The 25,693-nt window shown below is 34.9% G+C and overlaps 2 protein-coding genes across 2 annotated transcripts in view; one reads left to right on the forward strand and one right to left on the reverse strand.

Annotated features, from left to right (window-relative positions):
* Nucleotides 1–23: 23 nt before the first annotated feature.
* On the forward strand, nucleotides 24–16,214 carry HELRODRAFT_173509 (hypothetical protein; the record flags this gene model as incomplete). The annotated part of the gene is made up of 13 exons (XM_009020116.1): nucleotides 24–81; nucleotides 792–962; nucleotides 1,581–1,714; nucleotides 2,068–3,178; nucleotides 3,326–3,908; nucleotides 4,100–7,284; nucleotides 9,171–9,172; nucleotides 10,180–10,230; nucleotides 11,718–11,841; nucleotides 11,989–12,112; nucleotides 12,404–12,604; nucleotides 12,833–13,004; nucleotides 13,251–16,214. 13 exons carry the CDS (start codon nucleotides 24–26, stop codon nucleotides 16,212–16,214), a joined length of 8,880 nt encoding a protein of 2,959 aa, XP_009018364.1.
* A 741-nt stretch (nucleotides 16,215–16,955) lies between these two features.
* Nucleotides 16,956–25,693, reverse strand: part of HELRODRAFT_191964 (hypothetical protein) — a gene marked incomplete at its 5' end in the record, with an annotated part of 13,011 nt that continues 4,273 nt past the window's right edge. The window contains 16 exons of the mRNA XM_009020117.1: nucleotides 16,956–17,081; nucleotides 17,113–17,214; nucleotides 17,361–17,453; nucleotides 17,798–18,010; nucleotides 18,245–18,345; nucleotides 18,559–18,591; nucleotides 19,009–19,088; nucleotides 19,279–19,455; nucleotides 19,606–19,712; nucleotides 19,879–19,997; nucleotides 20,158–20,290; nucleotides 20,702–20,938; nucleotides 21,095–21,334; nucleotides 22,070–22,195; nucleotides 22,269–22,385; nucleotides 24,472–24,914. Of these exons, the coding sequence (XP_009018365.1) occupies nucleotides 17,191–17,214; nucleotides 17,361–17,453; nucleotides 17,798–18,010; nucleotides 18,245–18,345; nucleotides 18,559–18,591; nucleotides 19,009–19,088; nucleotides 19,279–19,455; nucleotides 19,606–19,712; nucleotides 19,879–19,997; nucleotides 20,158–20,290; nucleotides 20,702–20,938; nucleotides 21,095–21,334; nucleotides 22,070–22,195; nucleotides 22,269–22,385; nucleotides 24,472–24,914 (2,243 nt within the window). The 3' untranslated portion in view covers nucleotides 16,956–17,081; nucleotides 17,113–17,190. The remainder of the gene's footprint in view (nucleotides 17,082–17,112; nucleotides 17,215–17,360; nucleotides 17,454–17,797; nucleotides 18,011–18,244; nucleotides 18,346–18,558; nucleotides 18,592–19,008; nucleotides 19,089–19,278; nucleotides 19,456–19,605; nucleotides 19,713–19,878; nucleotides 19,998–20,157; nucleotides 20,291–20,701; nucleotides 20,939–21,094; nucleotides 21,335–22,069; nucleotides 22,196–22,268; nucleotides 22,386–24,471; nucleotides 24,915–25,693) is intronic.

Consider the following 25,693-nt stretch of genomic DNA (forward strand, 5'->3'; position numbering starts at 1 on the left):
ATTATCATTAAATGAACCTACAAATGTCATTAAAACTTGTGAAAAATATAATTGACCTTGCTGTGGCTGTTAGTCATGCAAGTTTCGTTTAGGAATTAGGTGCTGGTGTGCTTACAATTGTATTTCTGAAAGTTAAAATCCACAAATTTAAGATAAAAAAAATTGGAATTTAGTTCAATTTTTCGCTCTCCCTAAAATGGAAAGACGTAGAAGTTTGTATATCTGTTACTTTTCGGTGACTTCCAGGCAGTTTCTGTTTACTAATTAATTAACATTTTTTTAGCTGAAAGTTTTGTAATTTTTTTCAGCTGGTGTTGTTAATTAAATTAATTAATTAGTGTTTCCAGTTCACTCTTTCCTAACAACAATTATCACAGTTCGTCACACTTTTCACGTTTAATTGCCAAAAAAATTAAGTGGAATATAAAATAAAATTAGTAATATGTGATTTTTTAAATTACAATGATTCAGAAAACTGGGTTTTCATTTTCATGGAAAAGTTATTTTAAATTAACAATTAACACAAACTAGATAAAAATAAAACTTTTAAGTCCTATGTGAAGTTTAAGCAATGACAATGCCAAAAGTTTAGTTTTTGCTACTTTTCCTAAACTAAAAATAATAAATATACCAGCCATTGCCAATTTTTTTCCCATTAAAAAATCATTTTTAAGAAAACCTATGTATTTAGTTAGCATTAGTGAAGTAATAATCTAATTTTAATAAACTAATCACAAAAATTTCACTTTAAAAAAATGAAATATATCTTATATGATATCCCAAATCAATAGTTTACCATTGTGAACTGTGTCAGACGGTCAGTTTTCCTGGCATTAAAAGGAAGTGTCTTCAGTGTGGGATTGATGTGTGCATGACTTGTTTTGAGGAGAAGAAACCCAGCAACCATGGTCAACATCAAGTCGGTCATCCTCTTCAATTGGCAATGACCAAAGAACAATTGAGTCAGTCTGGGAATTTTATACTGTCTCATTTGATTAATAAAATTGTTTTTGTTATCAGATGTTTGAATGTTCTTTTGTTAGTGTGTGTGTGTGTGTGTGTGTGTGTGTGTGTGTGTGTGTGTGTGTGCGTGTGTGTGTGTAATTTATATCCTGAAACCTCATTGATTAATGTTTGTGAAGTTATGTTTGGATGATCTGTGTGATAGGCATAATGAATGTATACATTAATATATAATTTAATTTCTATGAATATTCATTTTTACGTATATATATATATATATATATATATACTTATTATCATATATACTTATTATCATATATATTTATTGTAAATATATATATATATATATATATGTCATTGAAATGGTTAAAAGTTTGAGTATATGTGCACATTGTACATTACATAATTTACATAAATTTTGCAATATATAGTTGCATTTTTATGTTTGATGTTTGTACTATATTATAAGCTTGGTTTTCATTGCATGTATATATTTTACTTATTATCATATATTGTATTGTGGGTTAATTATATATATATATTTTTTTTAAATAAGTAATTATGAACTATTATTAAACTACCATTAACCTGGTAAAAATTATTGAAATAATTGCTAGCGTTATTTTATGGACCATGCGTACTGTGGCCTGGACCTCCACTGACTTGTCCATTTTGTGGCAAGATGCGTAAGGACAAGTTGGACATGGTCAGGCATATCGTTTTCCATCATTCTAAAGAGAAAATTTCAGTGGTTAGTCGGTCCTCCACTCTTTTTTTCTTGCTCTTTCTCTTTCTCTCTCTCTCTCCCTCTCTCTCTCTCTCTCTCTCTCTCTCTCTCTCTCTCTCTCTCTCTCTCTCTCTCTCTCTTTTTATCTTTAAATATTTTTGAATGAAAAAATTTATTCAAAAATTTACAAAGTTCTTACCTCCAAACTTCACAACCACACTAAATCACTATTTAATAGCTACTTCAAAACTTGCCAATCCTTTCAAATATTTCATTTTATTAACAATTATAACTTAACCAAGTTAATTTTAACTAATTTGTGATAATTTACCTTCAGAATTGAATCAATAAAAAGCATCACAACCACACACAAACAGCTCTGCCCACTCTGCATAGCTGAGGAAGAAATGAAACCATCGACCAGAAATAGCAGCGGCAGCAGCAGTAACGTCATGTTTAAATATCACGAGTTTCAGGAGCACTTTGACAAGGTCCACAACATCTACTTGGGTAATCACGAAGAGGATGACGACGATGATGACGACGACGATGATGACGATGGTTATAACTTCGATTGTTATCGGCATGGTGGAGATGACGACGACGATGACGACGACGATGATGACGACGATGGGGAGCTTAAACGCCGAATTAGAATCAAGTTGAAATCAAAAAAATCAAGCTCTAACTCTGGCAGTGCAACAAAGGTGTCTAAGCAGAATGCGACATCATCACTGAACAATAGTAACACAAGAGCTGCTAGAGCTAATAATAACACTCCACCCTACTTAGAGAACTCCATTGCTAACTTAATACACGACTACCTAACTGGCCAGGAACCAGGGCAGTCAAGTAGAAGAATGTGGTTCGGCGAGGTGGGCGTCAATGAAGGTTGTGATCATGATAACCCTGGTGGTACAACAGCTTCTGCTGATGTTAACGATGAGAATAGGCCTCGACTGCGAAGACATAATGCCATGAAACGCTGGAGCAACAATAACCATTCCAGTGGCAACACGACGTCCAGGACGACAATCACAACAACTACAACATCGGCAACTTCATTGTCAACGAGGTCTTCAACAACAACAACGACGACGACAACCGCAGCAGCGGTGACGACAACCACGACATCAACAACGACAGCCTCTTCTTCTTCTTCATCATCTCACACGTTAGGCTCGTACATACCACGAATTCTTCACGACTACCTTGAAAATCGAAACCCATCTGCAAATGTCAGCGGTTGGATAGGTGGTGAACAAAGATCCAGCTTCTTAAACGACTTCATAGCCATGTTTGCTGACCACGACGATGATGAAGATGATTGGCTCGTTAACAGTGACCTCCAAGAAGGTGAGTCAACCCAACAAGGTAACAACAGTGGAGAAAGTCGAGGGAGAGGGGTGGGATCTTATTTGAGGGGAATTGTTGGGAGTGATCATACCAGTACCACAATCACCAGATTACCTGATCGTGAGATGTTCAGTGAGAAATTTTTCATCTTATGAATGCTTTCTGTTTGAATTTATTAGCTGGTTTCAGTAATTTGAGCTGAACATTCAGCTGAAATAACTAAATTTTCAACTTTTGAAATGAGCACCTAGTACATTTTTTGCATAATTTTTTTTTCAGGACTTTTCTCAAATTCCCATCCAAATCCAAGTTCTGAATCGAGAACAACAACAACAACAACAACCTCTATCTCGACGACAACTTCCACCACCACAACCAGAGTTACAACAGCTGCTACAACAACTACTACTACAACAGCAGCTGCTGCTGCATCAGCTTCTTCGACTTCAGCCACAGCCATGAGGGCAGCAGTCTCGAAAATTCAGCAAACGTTGAGCAAAAGATTGTTCAACAGAGGTAGAAACAATGAAAGTCAAGCGGCCCTTTCATCCACCACCAACAACAATGCCACCAGTAAAGTAGGCGGAGCCAAAACTAGCAAGGGAGGTTCAACAAAACGTCAATCAAACGTTTCCAAATCACAGAATTCTAGAAGGTTTTGGAGGGAGTTTCATTACGAAGATGAATACGCTGATAATAACTACGAAGATGAATATGTTGATAACAACTACGAAGATGATGACGATGGCGGCGATGATAATGACGATGATGATGATGACGACGATGATGGTGGGGATGAGTACTGTAATGATCTGAATGCCAATGAGCTAGATGACTTGAGAGAATTCGTTAAATTTGAAAGGTAATCCAAGCAACTTTTTTTTTAAACTTTTGCTTCTGCGTTTCGTTTTCATACTCTGTCATTTTGGTCATCATCGTTATCTTCGCCAATATTACTATTTAGCAGTAGTAGTAATAGTAGAAGTAATTAATATTATTATTATTATTATTATTATTATTAATATTGTTATTCACCTAATTGCAAAATGGCAGGGCGATTATGAAGGCAGAAGGATCATCAAAGAACAAGACGAGCGGAAAGCGATCCAGGCACCATGGCGACTACGAAGGAGAAGAAGAAGATGATGATGATAACGATGATGATGATGATGACGACGATGATGAAGACGACGACGATGATGAAGGTGACTTTGATTCAGATGCTGATGACGACGACGACGACGATGATGTCAAATATAAAATTGGCAAAGCTAAGAGTGATGATGGCAATAAAAAGAGCAGTAAGAAGAAAAAAGATGATAAACCCGGTGATAAAGACGACGACGATGATGATGATGATGACGACGACGATGATGAAGATGGTGGTGATGGTTACGAAGATCAAAACTACGACGACGATCGCGCCTACTACTTTGATGATTATAACGTATTTCAAGAGGCCAGCGTTTCAGGTCAGCGTGATAATGATGATGAAAATAAGGACGGCGATGATGATGATGAGGAGGAGGATGATGATGATGAGGACGATGACGCGGCCGCCAGTGCTCGCTGTGGTAACGCCAACAGCAACAAATCCAAGTTCTCAAATGTTAAAGAGGATGATAACGATGACGATGAGGAAGACGACGACGGAGCGGGACCTGATGATGACGACGACGACGACGATGAGGATGGATTTTTTTTGGACCAAGATGAGTATGAGAACATTCTAGAGGTAGACGTTGGTCTGGGAGAGATACTGGACAACTTGGATAGCTATAAGATAGCTGCTGCCAGCAGTGCTGCTAGCAATAGCATCAGAAGGAAGACGAGGAACGCCACATACAGTTATAGTGATAATTACAACAACAACAGCAACAGCAATAACAATGATACCAATTCTTATAACGTATTTAAGAAGAAAATCATAAAGAAACTTGTAAATGATATCAACAAGAAAAAGAACAAGAACAATGCTGCTGGGAAAAGTAATAGGAACGGTAAAAGTAGTAGTAAGAACGATGAAAATAATTCAGTGCCTAAAAAGAAAAATAATAACAATAATAATAATAAGTTTTTGTTGCAAGCTGAAGGAATGTTACCAAGGAGAAGTTCTAATCCGACTAGAATGTCATTGCTGAGATCTATATTCCAACAGGAGATCATGCTGCTCAGTTCCCAGCTGCCAATTCCACAGCAACTTTCGCTGCTAGGTGGCCAACAGCTGCTGCCACAAACAAAGCAGACTGATGCTGCAGCAAGCGTCGCCACCTCAACTTCAATGTCAGCAGCAGCAGCAACAACAGGGGTGGCTGCACACATCACGACATCAACAATAACATCAAATTCTCAACCACCACAAACGTCATTGGTGGCTGCATCATCTACTACAACAACAGCAGCAACGACAGCAGCAACGACATTAGTGTCATCGACAACAACTGTTTCATCATTCAACATTTTCAACTTACATTCAACGACGACATCAGTAAGTGAACGAAACATTGGAGCCAGGCCGAAAGAATTAAAATCATCGTCATCGTACACAACGGCAGCGTCATCAACATCTGCAGTAGCAGCCGGCAACAAGGCGTCATCATCATCATCGAGGAGCCAGAACAAAACGAAATCGTCGTCGAAAGCTTCAACTTCCTTCAATCTACTCAGCAGCAGCCGCAACAGCAGCAACAATAACATTAGCAGTAGGTCAAGGAATAATAACCAACAACAACAACAACATCTTCATCATCCTCAACAACATCGCCAACACTCATCACCAGTATCATTGTCATCATTCAATCCGACGCAGTCGACAGTGCCACTGATGTTGTTGCCGCCGAAAAACAGCAGCAGCGGCAACATCGCAGAAAAACATTCTAAGTTCGCACCGCCAATCCCATCATTGTTAAGCAGGCCACCAGCTGCTAAACAAGCAACCACTGCTAAATCGACAGCCGCTACAAGGGCTACAAAAGCGTCAAAGCAACCGCCATCTACTACTGCTACTAGTAGTACGACTGGTACTACTGCAAGGACTGCTTCTTTGAGAAAAAATACTACTTTAGATTTTGCGGAAAATTACTTGTTGAGACCACATGATCAACTTTCAAATGAAGCTGCTACTACTTCTACTATCACTACTGCTACTATTGTCGCTATTACCTGCAGAAGTAGTAGTAGTATTAATGTTATTAACAGAAGTAATACTATTACTGCTACGGCCTCTCTTTCTGATTCAGCAGATACTATTAGTACTTTTACTACGCTATCTTCTTCAATGGCTATCAATGTCAATACTACACCTAACTGTGATGTTACTGCTGCTACTTCTGCGGCTACTACTTTTACTGTTACTTCTATTTCTGGCGCTACTACCGCTACTTCTATCTGTGACAAAGAAAGTGTAGACGATACTGCTAGCACTTGTCCAGATATTACTAATGTCCAAGTTACTACACCTCCAAATTCTACAACTGCTGCTGCAAGCAACGTTGATGTGTTGACTAATCTTATTAATACCAGGTTAACTATCGAAACTGCAGCTTCTGCTGCCACTACTCTCGCTACTACTGTCGCTACTACTGTTACTTCTTCTGTTGCTGCTACCATTACTTCTACCATAAGTACTAATATTATTAGAAGTACTACTACTACTACTAATAAGGAATCTGCAGATGTTATAAACGTTGTTGGTGTCGCTAGTAGTAGTAACGTTACTAATACTGCTCAGGCCACAGCTAGTTGTACTACTGCTGCTGCTGCAGCTACTACTCATGACGCAAGTATCATCAGTGTTAGTAATACTAACACTACTAATAACAGCAGCAATCCTAGGCCCTTATCTCAACAACAACACCATCACCAGCATCATCATCAGCAGCAACAGCCACATCTTGTTATCTCAAGCAGAGCCGCAACGACGCCAGCTGCTAAGAGCCACAAAAATAAAATCGCTGTCACTAAATCGAACAGATTACAGCAACAACAACATCAACACGGAGCTAGCAATTACATTAATAGTATCTCGATAACTAGTGCTGCAGCTTTTACTGCTACTTCCACTGCTACAAATACTACTCCTACTACTAACACTACTGCTGCTACTACTGCTGCTTCTACTACTGCCGTCACTTCCTCGTCAAACAGTAGTTCAAATAGTAACATTAATAAAAATGACAACAATAATAATAATAATTCGGATAATAATAATAAACGATCATCAAACGCCAGTAGTAATAGTAATAATAATAATACCCAGAGCGCTAAAAATAATAATAAAAAGTTTCAAAGATGATGATGATGATGGTGGCGGTGATGATGATGACGATGATGATTATATTGGTTTTAATTACATAACCATCACTATCACCACGATGATGATGATAACAAATACAATATTATTAATAGCTATGATGACAAAGATAATGATGATTATGATGAATGTGGTGCAGAATATGATTGAAGTGGTGATGAATGGCGATGGTGATGATGATAAATGGCATTGTTACATCATCTTTCTTCTCCCCGCATATCAAAGTTTCATTTTAATGGGATATTTTCATATATATATGTAGTTATATATATATATATGTAGTTATATATATATATATATATATATATATATATATCTTTTTATTCTTTTAATCATTCATTTAATCATCATTCATTCATTCGTTTCTTGTTTTCTTTCTTTCAATCCATTGTTTATTAAGCTATTAATAAGAAGCTTTCCTCTTCCTTCAATCATTCATCCATCCATTCATCGTTCGTTCATTCGTTCTATCCTTTTAGATAAACACACTGTGGTGATGAAAAAAAATGAATGATGATACGATGATGTATGATTACGATGTGACGACGATGATGATGATGATGATGAGAACAGTACGATGATGATGATGACGACGACGACGATGTTGTTGCTACGTAAATTTGAACGCGTATCGATAGTTGAATGCGAGTTTTTTCCCAATCCTTTCATTATTGTACAGTCATTGATAAAAAAAATTCTTTTTTTTGTTATTATTTTAATTATTAATATTATTACTATTATCGTAATTAAAATTACTACTACTACTACCACCACCACTACTACTACTACTACTACTTCTACTACTACTACTACTACTACTACTACTACTACTACTTCTTCTTCTTCTACTACTACTACTACTTCTACTACTACTACTACTACTACTACTACTACTACTACTACTACTACTACTACTACTACTGTTGTATCCATCGTATACATATTTGACACGTGAAAATTCTTGAAAATTATTATTAATTTATTATCCTTACCACTTCTTTTATTATTGTATAATAGATAATAATAAAATTAATAATAATAATTATTATTATTTTTTGAGACATTTTTTTATGATGATATTGTTATCAATTCTCCCGTGGTGATAATTATAGATGGTGATGATGATGGTGATGATGATTAATATAACATCATTGTTAGTTTTTATTTTCTCGTCATCATCGTCGTCGTTATTATTATTATTACTATTATTATCATAAAAATAATTATTAATTATAAATAATAATAATTATTATTGTTATTATTTGTAGTATTACTAGGGGTACTGGCATTAGAATTTTGGACAGCCATTACTAATTTTAATCATAATGCTACATTCTTTTACTGCGTTCGTTGTATTATTCTTTATTATTATTATTATTATTATTATTATTATTATTATGGTTATTATTATTATTATGGTTATTATTATTATGGTTATTATTGTTGTTGTTGTTGTTGATTTTGTTATTATTATTATTACTATTATTAGTTGGTTTTAATTGCATGAAACAATAAGTTTGGCAAAAATATATCATTCACAATCTCATATTTCTCTCTTTCTCTCTCTCTTTCTTTCTTTCTCTCTCTTTCTCTTTCTCTCTCTTACTAATATATATATATATATATATATATATATATATATATATATATATATATATATATATATATATGATTTTTTTAATTCTTTCACTCAATTTATTAATATTTTCATTCATGTATGTATTAATTAAACCCCTTGTGAAACTAGAGACAATAGTAATAATATTTGTTATTAATTGTAATAATAATAATAATTATTATTATCCATTAAAGAGGTTGATTAGTTAAATTAATTACATTGGTAAAGCAAGCAGAATGAATAAAATTGAATGATCGATCAGACACATCGGCTGGTTAGCTTACTGATTGGTTGTTCATTTTTTTAGTATTGTTATGTCAAATATGAAATATATACGTATATACATACGCGCGCACACATACAAACACATGCATACTCACACACACATTCATACATCATACATGTATACATATACACACACACGCATAATATACACACTCATACAAACAAACTGACTAAATTACATTCGGTGTAAATTTTCATACATACCTCCTATTGTTTTTATCATTTAGGAGTTGCGCTTGTCCATAATGTATGTATATCTGTTGAATTAATACATTGTATTATCTTATCACACATACATTCACCAATACAATGTATCTTAGTATACACATACTTATTTATACACATAGACACACACACATACAAACATACAAACTTAAATACATGCATTGCATACATACGTGTACACACAATTATATTAATTTGTATGTATGGTTACTGTGTTTTTTCGCCAGCAAATACATAACTAAATAAATAAACAAATATATAATTATCGTTATCATAATAAGATGCTATTATTATTATTATTATGGTTACTCTTATCATTTTTTTTTCTTGATTGATTCATTAAACTGTTTTTATCATATACGCGTTATAGCTAACAAAAATCTTCCGAAGATGATGATGATATATAAGAATGAATATCTTTCCTTATACAAAGTTTGTTGAATTTGCTAATAAAACAATATGAAAATGAATTGATACATTTGAAAATCGCGTTTTTTATAGTTAGTTAGTTAGATAGATAGATAGATAGATAGATAGATAGATAGATAGAAAGATAGATAGATAGATAGATAGATAGATAGATAGATAGATAGATAGATAGATAGATAGATAGATAGATAACACCACGGTGCCATGTTGCAATAATGTACAATAAATATATCTGCCAAAAATATTGCCAAACAAAAATACCAGGTTAGCATCGTTAAGTTTGAAAGCCCGCTCACCAGGGCAAGTGGGACAAAGGTAAGTGTTGTTTAGGGTAGGCAAATAGGAGGGTGCTTAATAAAGGGTGCTTGCAAAAAATACAAACCGCGCCGTGTTTAGTATGGAACATGTGCTAGGAAACGCTTTCTTGAAATACATACACGTGTATACTAACGATACAAACAATAACAAGGTTAACAATTATCTTTATATAGATATGCGTTCAACGATTCCGCTTGCTTTTACTATTCGGGAAATAACTGGAAGAAGAAGAAGGAAACTACAATGCTGATTTTACAACAGTTAATTTAATGAGAAAAAAACTGAATGGGCGGACATGTAACATTTTATCACAATTTATCAAAACTCGAAGCTCTTAAGACGGATTTCTGCTTTTGCCATTGCGAATGATCTGAGTTAGTCATTTATCAATTTGGATATTTGATTATTAATTTCTGAAACAGCTGATTAATGATTGATCTATTATTTATTAGTCAAAGTCATTGTTGAACCATAGTAGCAAAATGTTTTATAGCGACATATCTTAAGCTGAATATATGATAGGCATTTCAATTTGAACGTTAATGAGTTAGTTACTGATCGTCAAACCATTAGAATGGACAACCAAGTGATATTAATAATAATAATAGCAATACTACTAATTATAATAATAATAATTATTATTATTATTACTCATTATCTTGAATAAACTATCGTTAAAATAATAATAGAAGTAATTTTTGAGAAAATAATAAAAAGCGAGAGTTAGATTTCTTTTTTGTCTTTCGTATTTTTCGTTAATAAGTCCGTTATGATGATCCATGTTCAAAACGTTGAAAACACGAGTGAATAAATTAATTGTTAGATGTTAATAAATTCATTATTGTAAATATTTATGAAATTATCTACAAGGAAATGAACGAATAAACGGGTTTTTATTTCATTTGGTATTCATTCATACTTGTATGTATAATGTATAACCCACTCGCAAACATTTTGTCCATTATAGCAGCTGTTTAAATACTAATCAGTGATAAATTAAATAAATTTTAAATGATATTTTATAGATATAAACGATAGAGAATAAAACATTCAAGTGACGGTCGTTCCTGGACAATAGTTCGAAAGATTCGACAAAAATTACTTTATCAATTCTAAAAAAATTAAGGGGTTTTTTTTTGGAGTCCCGAGCGTCTTGACCTCAAAATCAGGCCGTGCATTCGTTTTAACTTGTTTCAAATCTGGTAACTCAAATAATTAATCTTTGCGCAATCATTTCTATACTATGTATTAACTACCGAATGCCTTTGTCGGGGTGAGACAATAGGTACCACTGTTTGGAAAGTAAAAAGTTTTGTTATTGATAGTGCTTTTAGGAATTAGTTATAGTGCTGCTAGTGGCAATACATTTTTAAGCTACTATCGGTTTTGGCGGGCAATACTCTTAAGGTATTGTTAACCCCCCCACATACGCACTCACACACACACACACACACACACACACACATGTTTTTTTCGGTTTTCAGAAGGCCGGGATGGACAAGCAGTGCCAATCACCTACTGAGAAATGCGATCAACATAAAAAATTAGTGGCGACTGCATCAGCATCAACGGCAGCGGCAACAACGGCTTCATCTTCACAATCTTCAGGTAACAAGTTTAGAAATTCATCACCCGGTTGGTTGATTTATTTGTTGATGATGACGCTGATGATGTTGAATGGGATGTTGACGATGATGGAGTTAGTGATGATGGTCTTGGTGATGTTGTTAATGGGAACTAATTTTGATGGTGAAGACAGATGCAGTTCCTCCGAGAAAAAGCCTCTGAACAAGTTGAAACATAGTTGCAAAAGAAAATTAAGTAAGGAAGCTGATGCTGCTAAAAAAGATGACAGTGTTGACAGAGAGAACAAATTAAGGTTGATTGATTGATTGATGGATCGATTGATTGAAAAATGATAAGACAAATAAATGAATATATAAATGAATGAACAAGAGCAAACGACGGGTTGTTTGACAAATTATTGATGACTGAAAACTCACAACGTATGTTATTGTTGTTGTGGCGGTTTGTTTTTGATGTTATTGTTGTTGACGTTGTTGTTGTTAATGTTATTGTTGTATTTGTTGTTGTAATCAAAAACTCAGCATCACCACTAACAAACACAGCAAACAATTACACTACCAGCATTTTTTTTCCGTCCCAACAGCAGCAGCAGCAGATCCAAAAAGGAAAGAAACAACTCAGAGGTCGGCCCGCTAATTGGCAGCCGTGGTGGTTACGACCACAACGACGACGACAATGACGATCGAAATAATGATAACGGTGATGATAAGGATCAACGTGGAGATGATTATGATGATAATGGTGGCAAGGACGATGATTATTATGCCGCTTTGTTGTGGATAAGGTAGGGAAATTATTTCATTTTTAACTTTTTAAACAAAGTAATATTTCAATCTTTCTATTGAAATCATTATACAATCCTTTATTCAATCAATCACTTGGTCACTCATTCAACCGCTGAATCATCGAGCAATCAATCAGTTAATCAGTTTTTCAACAAAGCACTCAATCATCTGAAATATGATTAAAATCAATCGCACGGTAACCACCGTAGCCACAACTTCAACAACAGCCGCAACTACAAAAACCACAACAACCACAACTACAAAAACATCCACAACAGCGAACACTTGGGCGATTTCAGGCGACGCAATCCACGCGTTGCCTCAGAGGCGGCTAAGCAGGCTCTAGAAAGAAGATGGAAGAAATTGAAGAAGAGAGACAAAGCTGATTACTTGAGTAGGGTCAAAAAAATTCCACTTTTACCCAAAAAACACCAACAAAAACCTCAACAACTGCACCAGTTGCAGCAACAGTTGCAGCACCAGTTGCAGCACCAGTTGCAGCAACAGTTGCAGCAACAACCTCGCCAGGCTAAGCGACAACGCATCCAACAGAAATCCCATATTTTCTCTGACACAACTACAACAAACATCACCAACAACAAAACAACAACTATTAATAATAACAACAACAACTACAAAAACAAGGCACACAACAACAGTTGCACAGTTTACGGATATACAAAAGACACCAAGAAGTCAAAAACAGCTTCAAACAAAAGCACCCTCAGCACAAAAACTTTGTTAGATTCGCAGGAAAAAATTAAGCACCACATCATGAAAATGACGAGAAACAAAGTTTCCTGTGCTGATTGTTACGCCAGGATGAAATCTGCGATTACTGAAGAGTTTAACAGTCAATGGAAGTTATGTTGTGATGACGTCAGAGAGCAGCAGCAGCAACTGCAGCAACTACAACAACTACCACAACAACAAACGCAACAACTACAGTTATTGCAGCAACTACATCAAGATTATTTCAATAAAGCTCAATGTGACAACTGTATCGACTTCAACACTACCACCAATAACAATTTTGACAGCAACAACTTTAATAGTCGTGATATCAGCAGCGGCAACAACAACAACAGCAACAACGACAACGACATTAATAATCCCAACATATTCAACAACAACAATTCAGACGACAAGAAACACCTTCGGAAAGTTGGCACAGATGGTGCTAGCAGAGTGTTAAGCCATTTAAATCAATTGATTGATAGCTTGAAATCCGACAGACTCATTAACTGTCATTGTCTTAATGACATCAAGAACATCAACAAAAAAAACAACAGCAACACCAACTACAACAACAACAACAAAATTAACGAAAATCCCGACAATAATATATTAAATAGTCTTAAGAAGACCAACGTCACTACAGATGTTAATGTTTCTAGCAATTACATTAACAACGACGCAGAAGGCAAAAGTAATGTTAACAGCATCGTAAGTTTCGTCCATCTGAATGACAATGACATCAATCGCGACAACATCAACAAAAAAAACATCAACAACATCATGGTTGACAACAGCAATATTGCTATTAACAACTACAACAACGACTGCAGTCAAACTGCATATCAGACAGCCAGAAATGAACTGAAAGAGGCACCGAATCTTGACGATATATCGATAATACTCGGTATCATAACCGACGATCCGAACTCGTATTATAGTAATCAGTCAATCATCAACAAATCTAAAATTCAAAACAACAACGATGACAACAACAAAATCAGCAACAACATCAACAACACCAAAAACAACAACAACATCAACGACATTAACAACAACAGCAACAACAACAACAGTTTGGATGAAAAGGAAGCCATAACAAATATAAAATCATACCTCGAGACATCCACCCACCTACTCGAACACGATCAGACCTACAGAGCCAATTATCTGAATGAATGTAAGCATCTCGTCGAGGTGTTCTGCGCGCTAGGTGGCCCAGTTTACAAAAATAAAAACGTCATTAAAAACATCACTAGCTGTAACACTAACTATAACAACATCAACAACAACATCAACAACAACAACAACATCATCAACAACAACGTCAACAATAACATCAACAATAACGTTAATTTTACCAACGACAATAATACCAACAACAACAACAAAACGGCCCAAAACATCAACGCAAACATCTGGAAAACGAACAACAACTACATCAACAACAACATCAACAACTACATCAACAACAGCAACAGCAATGACATTAAATGCTTTGACGTTGATGTATCCAAACTCCAGTGCTTCATTGAGAATCAACGAAACGTAAACCATCAACAATATATTTGCAATAACAACCTACCTGAAGACTTTTCGTTTTTCGTGAAAAACAACAACATTTTTAATAGCGATATCAACAAAAATAACATCGTCAACAACAACATCAGCGTCGGCAACATTATTAACAATGACCGCTACAAAAACAACAACATCAACAAAACCACCAGAATGGCACAACACCTCCACGCCAACTCCGTCATAATGACGTCATCAAATGAAGCATACATCATTCAGCAACACCAGCAATTGAGGCAACAACATCAGCAACGAAAACAACACACACAGTTGCAACAAAAATCACAGCAGCAACAACAACAACATAAAAGACATCAAAATACATTATATCAACATCAGTTGCATCAATTACACATTCATCAACAGCATCAACAACAACAGCAACAATATCAGTTACAACAACTACTACAATTACAACAACAACAACAACAACAACAACAACATGAACGTACACAGTCGTCCACATCAAGCAACTTAAACAATCACAACCATCAAAATACTCTGCAAACGTTCCACAACAACAACTTCCATCTACAGCACCATCTTCATCCTCATCATCACCGCCAACAACTGCAACAGCAACAGCAGTATCAGCAGCAGCACCAGCTACAACAGCAATCGGCCCATCAACGTATTCAACCCCCGATATTTCTAACCATAAAACCGCCATCATTACCCCCTATAACCCCCTTGCCGCCAAGCCCCCCGCCATCTTGTGACGTCATCGCAAACGTGGAGTACGTCACAAACAACGGCAACATCAACAACAACGTTGAAATTGGCTGTGATGGTAGTGGTGGTAACGGAAATAGCAGTAGTTTAATCGGCAGTAGCAGCCACACAAACTACATGATCGTCGACAGGTGCGACAACAACGACAGTTATGCATGTAGTAGTTTTTGTGGCAGTGGTTATGTAGTTGTCGACAAAAGCTGCAATAGTGGTAGTTACGTCTGTAGTAGTAGTAATAGTAGTAGTAGTAGTGGTGATAGTGGTAGTAGTGGTGGTGGGGGTAGTAGTACACTTGGCGTTAGCCAGAGTAGTAAACTTGCCGATACTAATGTGAATGATACTGACAGAAGTTTTGATAACGATCACGAGTTCGAAAATGATGATGATGATGTCATGAATGTAGATAAGATAGTTATGCCAGATTATACTGAAGAAGTTACTACAACTTCTACTGCTGTTACTACAGCTGCTTCTGCTACAACTACGACTACTACTACTGCTATTACTACCTATTCTAGTAACACTACTACCATAACTACTAATAAAATTCACATTACTGAATAAGTAGAAATATTAATCCCGATTTGTACAACTAGTAGTAGCAGCAGCATCAACAGCAGCGGCAAAAGTGATATTAACCGAAATATTTTTCTGAATATTTTCTTTTGCTTTTAACGTTCTTTCGAAAATAAAACTGGTAATAAGTAATAATAAAAATGCCATTTTATTTGTTTTACCAAAATAAGAATATAGGCTTATTCGATTTTTCGATATATCTATATATATATATATATATATATATATATATATATATATAGAGAGAGAGAGAGAGAGAGAGAGAGAGAGAGAGAGAAAGAGAGAGAAAGTGAAAGAGAGAGAGAGATAAAGGAAAAAAGAGAGAATGAGAAAAAAGAATGCAATTAAAATATATGTAATAAAATTTGGTAGTATTTAATTATTTATAATAACAGACGATCACTGAACTTAGCACAAACAACAACAACAATGACAACAACAACAACAAAATTAACAATAATAATAATAATTATTAATATTTTAAATGTAGCAATTATTATTATATATACAAAATTAAATTATGAGAAATTAAATTATGGAAATTAATTAAATAAAATAATTAATGAATTGAACTACGAAGACACTGACCACGACGACAATACTCACAAAAATGTTTGTATGCGTGTGTTTGTATGTATGTGTGTGAGTATGCGTGTGTGTATGTGTGTGTCTATGTGTGTATGTATGTATGTATGTATACATGTATATATATATATATATGTATGTTTGGTGTGTATGTATAATCAAGCGAACCATATAATCATGGATGTTGGATACGATATGGTGTTTAATATGTATTATTTTATTGCCATATTCCTTGAATAATTCAGCATTTAATATAAAATATATTCAAATCAATTAAATTTAATTAATGAAATTAATTATTTTGTTTTATATAGTAATAATAATAGTAGTACTAATAATAATAGTTATTATTATTAATCAGATGACGTCATGGCTTTCTTCATTTACCAGAGAAGAATTGAACCTTGGTTAGGTTAAATTAAACGTCATCGTTATCACCATTGATGACGTCATCATCGTCATCATCACAACCGTCATCATCATAATGTCTCTATCATCATCATCGTCATCAACATCATCATCATCATCAACATCATCATTACCACTAACAGCTGATTCGCAAATCCCTTGGAAACTTGCCCTTCTCAGCTCGTTTTGGATGCTGTCCAGAATTTTACCCTGGCTACTTCGACGTCCGGGTTCCTGAGTGGGTCAAAGGTCATAGAGGTCATTAGTTTATTTAATGAAGTAGTCAAAGTTATTTATTTGAAAATTGAGGTTGAAGGTCGTTAATTTGTTTAATGAGTTTGACATTTTGTCACAAATTTGATAGTTTGGATGATGAATTGATGACTTGAATTTTCATTTGCCGGTTTCCAATTTCATTTTTAATAGAAGCAATAAAATGAAATCTGTTTAAAAAAACGCTAACAAAACGAAGCCAACCTCAAACACAACCACTTCGACATCCAGCTACACGAACAGCAAACTCAACAAAAGACTAATACAATAATAGCCACCAACAAACGACAAGAACGTCGACTCACCGGCTGCACGACGGGGCCGACACTTTGCGTACTGCACCTCCTGTTCGAACCGAACCACGACCAGCCACCGAAATTATTCTCGGACCCCCCCACACCCAAAGATGCCTCGGACACGTGGATGTGCGGTGCGCCCGCACCCGTTGAGATGGAACCCCTGGGCGCCATGCTGGCTCTTCTGTCACGTACTATTCTCTCTAGGACTGTCTTCTCTTCCTGTGTGTTGTTGTTGTCGGTGGTGGTAGTGGTGTTGTTAGTGGTGTTGTGGTGTTATCGTCAGTGTTATCGTTTTTGCTTTTGTTGTTGATGTGTTTGCTTTGTGACGTACATGCTATATTTCTCAAAATAATATTTAAACAAAAGCAAATTTATTCGAAATTTTATCTAATTTTTTTGACAGTGAATAACCAATTTTCAAATTCCATTTCCACATCTCATTCCTTCACTCACCGATCCCAAGCCAGTAAAGCTGGAGCACTTCCTGTAGGCCTGGTTGCTCAGTAGCGAGTCTTTTGACGATGTCCTTGCTTGCAGTTCCGGATTGCTGGGAGCTTGTAAATGAATAGGTGAATAAATGGGTGAATGAATGGGTGAATGATTCCATGAATTGATAAGTGAATGAATGTATGAATGAAAGAACTAACAAACAAACGAACGAACGAATAAATGAATACTATATTAATTAGCGTAGGAAAAAATGTATACTTTTTAGAAAATATCATTCAACAAATGAAATTAATTTGAAAATAAAAATTTCATCTCACCTTGCCTGCACCCGTATCTATTAATGGAATTTCCTGTCCAAATAGGAGATGCACGAATGAGTGAATGAATGAATGAATGAATGAATGAATGAATGAATGAATGAGTGAGTGAGTGAGTGAGTGAGTGAGTGAATGAATGAATGAATGAATGAATAATGAATGAATGAATGAATGAATGATCGAATGAATGTAGAAATGGGCGAACGGTTGGCGGAACGAACGGACAAACATGCGAACAAGTAAATGCGAATGAACGAACAAATTAAAAATTGAAAAAATTTCACTTCATATCTATGTAACATCACACATCATCATCAGCAAACAGTATTAATAAGGTTATACCAGCCTGATACCATTACTACAACTGTTACCATTATATTATCATTATAATTATAATTATTATCATTGTTATTATTAATTATAGTTAATTATAGTTATAATTTTACTAACTCCTATCAACTGTTAGCAAGTATTTATTCAAGGGCGAGTTAGGCTCGTACATGTTGAATCGAAAGTCCTGAGACAAACGTCTGAATAATTTTCATAAATAATAAAAGAAATAATAATTATAAATAATAATAATAATAAACATGAAAAAAAGAAGAGAAAAAAAGAAAAATAATTTTTTTGCGTCAACTGAGTATATTTTTTTAAATTTTTATTTAATAAGACTGTAATAATTGCGAAAAAATGCAAAATGAAAGCGAAAGTGAAACTAACTTTCCAAAATAGCCAGAAAAATTACTGGAGTTAGAGATGGAGCTAGTGCAGCTGACCCTTCGTGACCTTGAACCCGAAGCACATGATTGGTTATCGTCGGGTAGTCGGATGTTAGGCGTTGGTGGAGTTTGTTGCTGCTGCTGCTGTTGCTGCACGTGCATCTGCTGAAGATTTGATCTGTTAGATGTTTGTGTGTGTGCGTGTATGTTTCATTATCCAAATTATCATGTGTGGGTGTGTGTGGGTGTGTCTGTGTGTGTGTTTGTGTCGTTAGAATTATCATTTTGTCATCTTCATCTACGTCGTCATCATGGCCATCTTCCTGACCTTCCTTCAAGAGCCAAGATGTTGGGAGCTTCTCCCATCATTTTCAACCTCCTCTGCTGATCAACTTGTCCCAACATCTCTCTCAACAGTTCGATCAACTGGGTGAACTTTTTTGGGGCGAACGAAATCATCATTATCACCACCATCGTCGTCATCATCGTTATCATTGTCGTCATCATTATCACAATTATTAGCATCTTCCATATCATCACCAACATCATCATTTTCCTCCTCATCATCATCGTCCTCCTCATCATCATCATTATAGCCTACCTGTGCAATGGTCAGCCCAGGTGCGACCGCGTAGGGTATGAGAGAGGGTATGACCTTGGTGGCCAGGATGTTGTGGGTCAGTCCGTACTTCCGGTCACTCAATAGATGTCTGTATATTGCTGATGAAGATGATGATAATAATTAATTATTTGATCCAAGTTTACATTTCGCTATTTTATTTTGATCGTCATTCTCACCAGCACCGTAAATGGCACCGTCAATTTCTGCACCACCTTCATTTTTACAAAAGTCAACAACTCAATCAATCATCGCTGCAACCTATTATCGCCATGGTGATGTCAACATCTGAGCACGTGATTTCCGTCAGAAAAGGCAGGACCTCTTCTAAAACGGTCATCTTGTCGAAGCTGTCAATCAAACGATCTAAGCAGGCCAGGGCGTTTAGTTTTGTCTGATGATGATGATGATGATGATGATGATGACGTATGAGATAATGATGACGACGACGACGATGATGATGATGACGACGAAAACGACGACAAAAACTACAAATAATGAAAACATCATAAAGGCCACGCTAACTGTAATTTAAATAAGGATGTTAATGATTTATGATTGCTGAATTGAAATTGTTACATGGACATGTTCGTAATGAAATCGTAACAATTGAAAAAGCCACACACAAAAAAAAACAAAAAAGACATCAAACGAATATTAAACACACCCACACACACACTCACGCGCACAACCACAAGAACATTATTATCATCTTCTAAATGTACATACACACACATACAAGACAAACATACAAACATACATATAATTTATATAACTACTACACAAAAACAAAAACATAACCAACCAAAACGTTATTAGACATAAGGAACAATGTCTTCGTTCTAGGGAGTATCAAGTTTTTGATAGTGCTGTCATCGATGTATCTCCGGATAGTATCAAAAATAGATATAGCCGCCTCGTGCCCGGGGACTGAGTTGGTCTCCAAAGTATGGAACACCATCGGCAGAACGTCTGTCTGTATGTCGCTATCGTTTGATTTTGATAGGATAATTTCCAAACGTTCCAAGATGTAGATTGTTATCTGTGGCGGTGGTGATTGGGTGAAGAGTTATCAATTAATTAACCAATTAATTATTTAATTGAATAGTTATTTTATTAATTAACAAAATAACTAATTATTATAAATGAATACAACTAATTTTATTAATAAGCATTTGAAAAAATTCCGTAATTAAACCTCGGTTGACTTTTGCATATTGAGAATATTTGACACGAGGGGTTTGACCTTTAACCTATAATCTTCCAACGAGGACAGCTGTATCAAGCATAACAGCGAGGGCAGCAACAGGGTTAAATTGTCCGGCTGCTGCTGTTGTGGCAGCTGCTGTTGCTGCTGCTGCTGCGTCTGATGAAGCTGCTGTTCTCGCTGCTGCAGCATGTCGTCGAAAAATGGAATCAAGTAGGTATATTGCATGGCCTGAAACGTTTATTGTCATTATTTTACCAAATTTCATTTTTATTATTATTAATAATAATTTTTTTAATTATTATTATTATTATTACTGTTATTATTGTTATAATTATTATTATTGTTAATTATCTTCATAATGATGGTGATGACGGAGTATGATAATAAACAAGAGAATGGTGCTAGAAACGAAAAAAGATGATGATTACCACGGTGATAACATAATGATGATGATGATGATGATAACAGAACGAGGAGGACGATGACGATGACGATGATGATGATGATGATGATAACAGAACGAGGAGGACGATGACGATGACGATGATGATGATGATGACGATGATGATGATGATGTCAAGTTATCGGTGACGTCAGTAAAAATGGTTTATTATCAACAAACTAGGCGGACTATGAGAATTACATCTTAATTCTGTCAGAAAAAACTTTATATTGATATCATTGCCACCACCATCCACATCATCGTCGTCATCATCATCAGCCCCTCATTATTATTGACATCATCATCACCATTATTTTGTTATAATCTTCATTCTCATTCTTTATCATCACCGTCATTAGGGGTTGAAATTTATCATTGCAATAGTTTAATTGTCCAGTTCGTCATTTTCACCATCATCATCGTCGTCGTCGTAGTCATCATGACGTCATCATGACATCATCCTGACGTCATCAATGCAATCACCATTGTCATTATCATCACACGTACTCCCTTGAACGTACCGGCGGAATTTTAGGAATGACCTGATTGAGTCGGTTAAAAAAGTCGATTTTTTGCATTGTGTCTTTCTGAAGAATCGAATCTAACCTCCTCAAACATTGAACTATCGGATCATCGAAACACTTCAACTGATGATGATAGCGAGTGATAATTAATAATAATAATAATAATAATAATAATAACAACAACAATACCGGTTACCAGCATAAAGAGTTGAGCCGTTGGTCGGTATGTCGGTTCCCTGTCCAACAATTTTTCAACCGGTTCGACAATCGAAGATGGCATGCGCTTGCTTACGTCACTAAACAAATCCGGAAGCTAGAGTTGGTGAATGGATTGAGGGATGGATGAATTATTAATGCATGGGTTAATGGATGAATTTGTTAAATTATAAGCAAATGAATGGATGTTCAAATAAACAAATGATTGAGAAAATGAACGTATGAATGAATGAATGAATGAGTGAACGAACAAACAAACGAACAAACAAATGCATGAGTGAATGAATGAATGAAAGAACAAATGAAAGGATGAATATATATCTCTTTTAGAAAAAAGTTTCTTGTTTTGTTTCTTGATCGATAGACTGAAAAGCTTCAAATTTCAAGGAACAAACAAATGATGAATAGCAATAAAAAACTATTTTCTTAAAACATTTCTTAATCTTTTTTTAAATTTTGTTTTTTAATGAAAGATTAGAAAATATTTCAACACAAAAATTTTATTTTCCAATGAAAAAAATGATAAATTACGTCATAAATAATCTAAATGCGATTTTTAATTTTGTAAAAAAGGAAGAAAAAAAAAGAAAACAATAAGAATAATAATAAATAAAAAATAACTTGATGAACGTTTGGATCGATACTGAAACATTAAAAGAAATGTTTTTCTTTCGCGAAATAAAATGTTTAAAAATTAAATTCTTAAAATTATTTTCGCCGGAGCTGAATTGTAGATTTTTTTTCTCATTTTCCATATTTTTTTATTTATTTATTACAATTATTGTCATTATGAATTAATTCAAAATAATACAATTAAACAGAACAAGACTGTTAATAAAATCGAGTGAATAATAAAATTAAATTAAATGAAAGAAAGGCTAGAGCCATAAAAAATTAACTTTGTAGGTAAATAACAAACAAACGAACAAACAAACAAACCGATCAAACGAACAAATAAACGAACGAACGAACGAACGAACAAACCGATCAAACAAACAAATAAACGAACGAACGAACGAACGAACGGTGGTTTGAAGCAGTATGCATGACTTGATGAAGGAATATCAAGCAATAAATTACATTTTATGACTGTCTCTTTCTGTATCGCACGCACGTTCAAACACAAATCAACACCACACACAATCATAGACACACACACAAACACACAGACACAAACACACATATTTATATACACATACAAAAAACCACCTGTGCAACCGTATAAACATGAACATGCATACACGCATGCATACATTGTTTTATTTGGTTTTACTAATGATGATAAATCTTTCATCATAAGTATTGTCTAAGAACTCGTACTAAAAATAGTTAAAAAAAAGTACTTATGTTTGAACAATTACTACTTTAAATACTATTATTACAATTTTTTATGTTATAACATTCATTCTTTTGTTAGCAGCAGAAGTAACCGTAATAACAATATTGACAGCAGTAGCAGCAGTGGAAGTAGCAGCATCAACAGCAACAGCAGCAGTAGTAGTAGCAGTAGTAGCAGTAGTAGCAGCAGTAAAAGTAGTAGTATTTATTTTGAGATAACAAGGAAGAATGTAGGGGACCGTCAGTTGATGTGCTAGTAATTACGCCTCGATTGAACATCCAGGTCTCTTAAGAACCATGAAATGTCTCCTGCAAAGCTACTGTAGCAAATACTGCTATTACTAAGACTGCTGCTGCTGCTAGAAACGATGCTGCAACAGCCACACCATCAACGAGCTGCTATATGTACTTCTATTGCTAATATTGCTGCCACTCCGACTACAACAACAACAACAACTACTACTATTACTAAAACACTACTACTACTACTACTACTACTACTACTACTACTACTATTACTACTACTTCTACTATTACTACTACTTCTACTATTACTACTACTACTACTACTACTACTACTACTACTACTACTACTACTACTACTACTACTACTACTACTATTGATATATAATCTAGCGCTACTGATATTACTCTTATCACAAATTACCATCCAAGCAAAGTGATGCCAATAATTGAACATCAGACACAGAAACTTAAATTTCTTAAAAAATATTGTAGTAAGAGAAATAATACTATAAAACATTAAACATAATATAAAAAAAAATTACTTTAAAACATCACAAAACCAGTAAAATATTTCTAATGTATTATTCACCATAACCTACTTTGGCAACTTGTTTCATGTAGTTATTGAAGCTAATATTCCCGCTGCTACTACTACCGCCACCAATACTATTACTACCAATACTGTTACTGCTACTAACGCTACTGTTACTACTACCACTACTTAGTATGGATTTGCCGTCATTAAATATTGAGCATATGAGAAGCCCAAATGAAAACATATCCCAACTGCTTGACGGTGTGGCTGTTATAGTAGCGTTTGTAGCAGTAGCAGTAGCAGGAATAGTGGTTGCAGTATCTACTACAATAGTAGTAACTGCAGTATTGAACGTTGAAGATGTTGATAATGATTGTTGCTGCTGCTGCTTGGCGATGTTGTGGTTGTTGATGGATGTTGTGCTACTGAAATCGTCTAAAAATGTTGGCGTGGCTGATGTGGCTACGACTTGGCGGCCACTGTCTGTCTGTATATCTGCTGCTGCTTCTGTTAGCGATGGAAAATTTTGCTCAAGTTTAATTGAATAATCATCCAAATTAATTGAAATTAATTAACTTATCAACTGATTGATTAATTCTCCAAACGTTTGCTGGTAATTTGTATCATTCACCAACTGATATTATTAATATTATTATTAATAGCTTATAAAACAAATAGTTTTAAAAGTATTGAAGAAAAAGGAAGAGAAAGAAAGAAAAAAAGCGAATAAAGAAATTAAGGGAGATACACAAAATGGTGAGACGAGAAATGAAGAAAAAATGTGAGAAAGTAAAGGGGGACTATATAGAAAAAGAAACAGAGAAACAGAGAAAAGAGAGAGAAAGAAAAATGAAAAAGAGAGAAAAAAAGAGAGAAAAAGAAAAAGAGAGAGAGAAATAAAGAAAGAGAGAGAGAGAGAGAGAGAGAGAGAAAAGAAAGAGAAAAAATTTTGCTTTGTTGTGGTTGCCGCCAAAAACTTGGTATTAAGAAGATTGTTCAGACGATAATGTGAAATTAAAAATTGATTCAAAAGTTGAAGGAATAAGTTTTTGTTGCCTGATGATGATGAAGATGATGAAAATGAGATGATAATGATGATGAGATGATGATGATAATGTTGGCGATGATGATACGATGATGGTGGTAATGTTGAATGCACAAATGAAGATGTGGATTGTTATAATTATGTTGCTGCTGTAAATATTGATTGTAACAAATAAATATTTAGAATGATATATATTTTAATGACGATTACAACGATGATGAAGAGGAAAAAGATGATGACG

Source organism: Helobdella robusta (genome assembly GCF_000326865.2).
Source record: "Helobdella robusta unplaced genomic scaffold HELROscaffold_26, whole genome shotgun sequence".
NCBI classification, from domain to species: Eukaryota; Metazoa; Annelida; class Clitellata; order Rhynchobdellida; family Glossiphoniidae; genus Helobdella; species Helobdella robusta.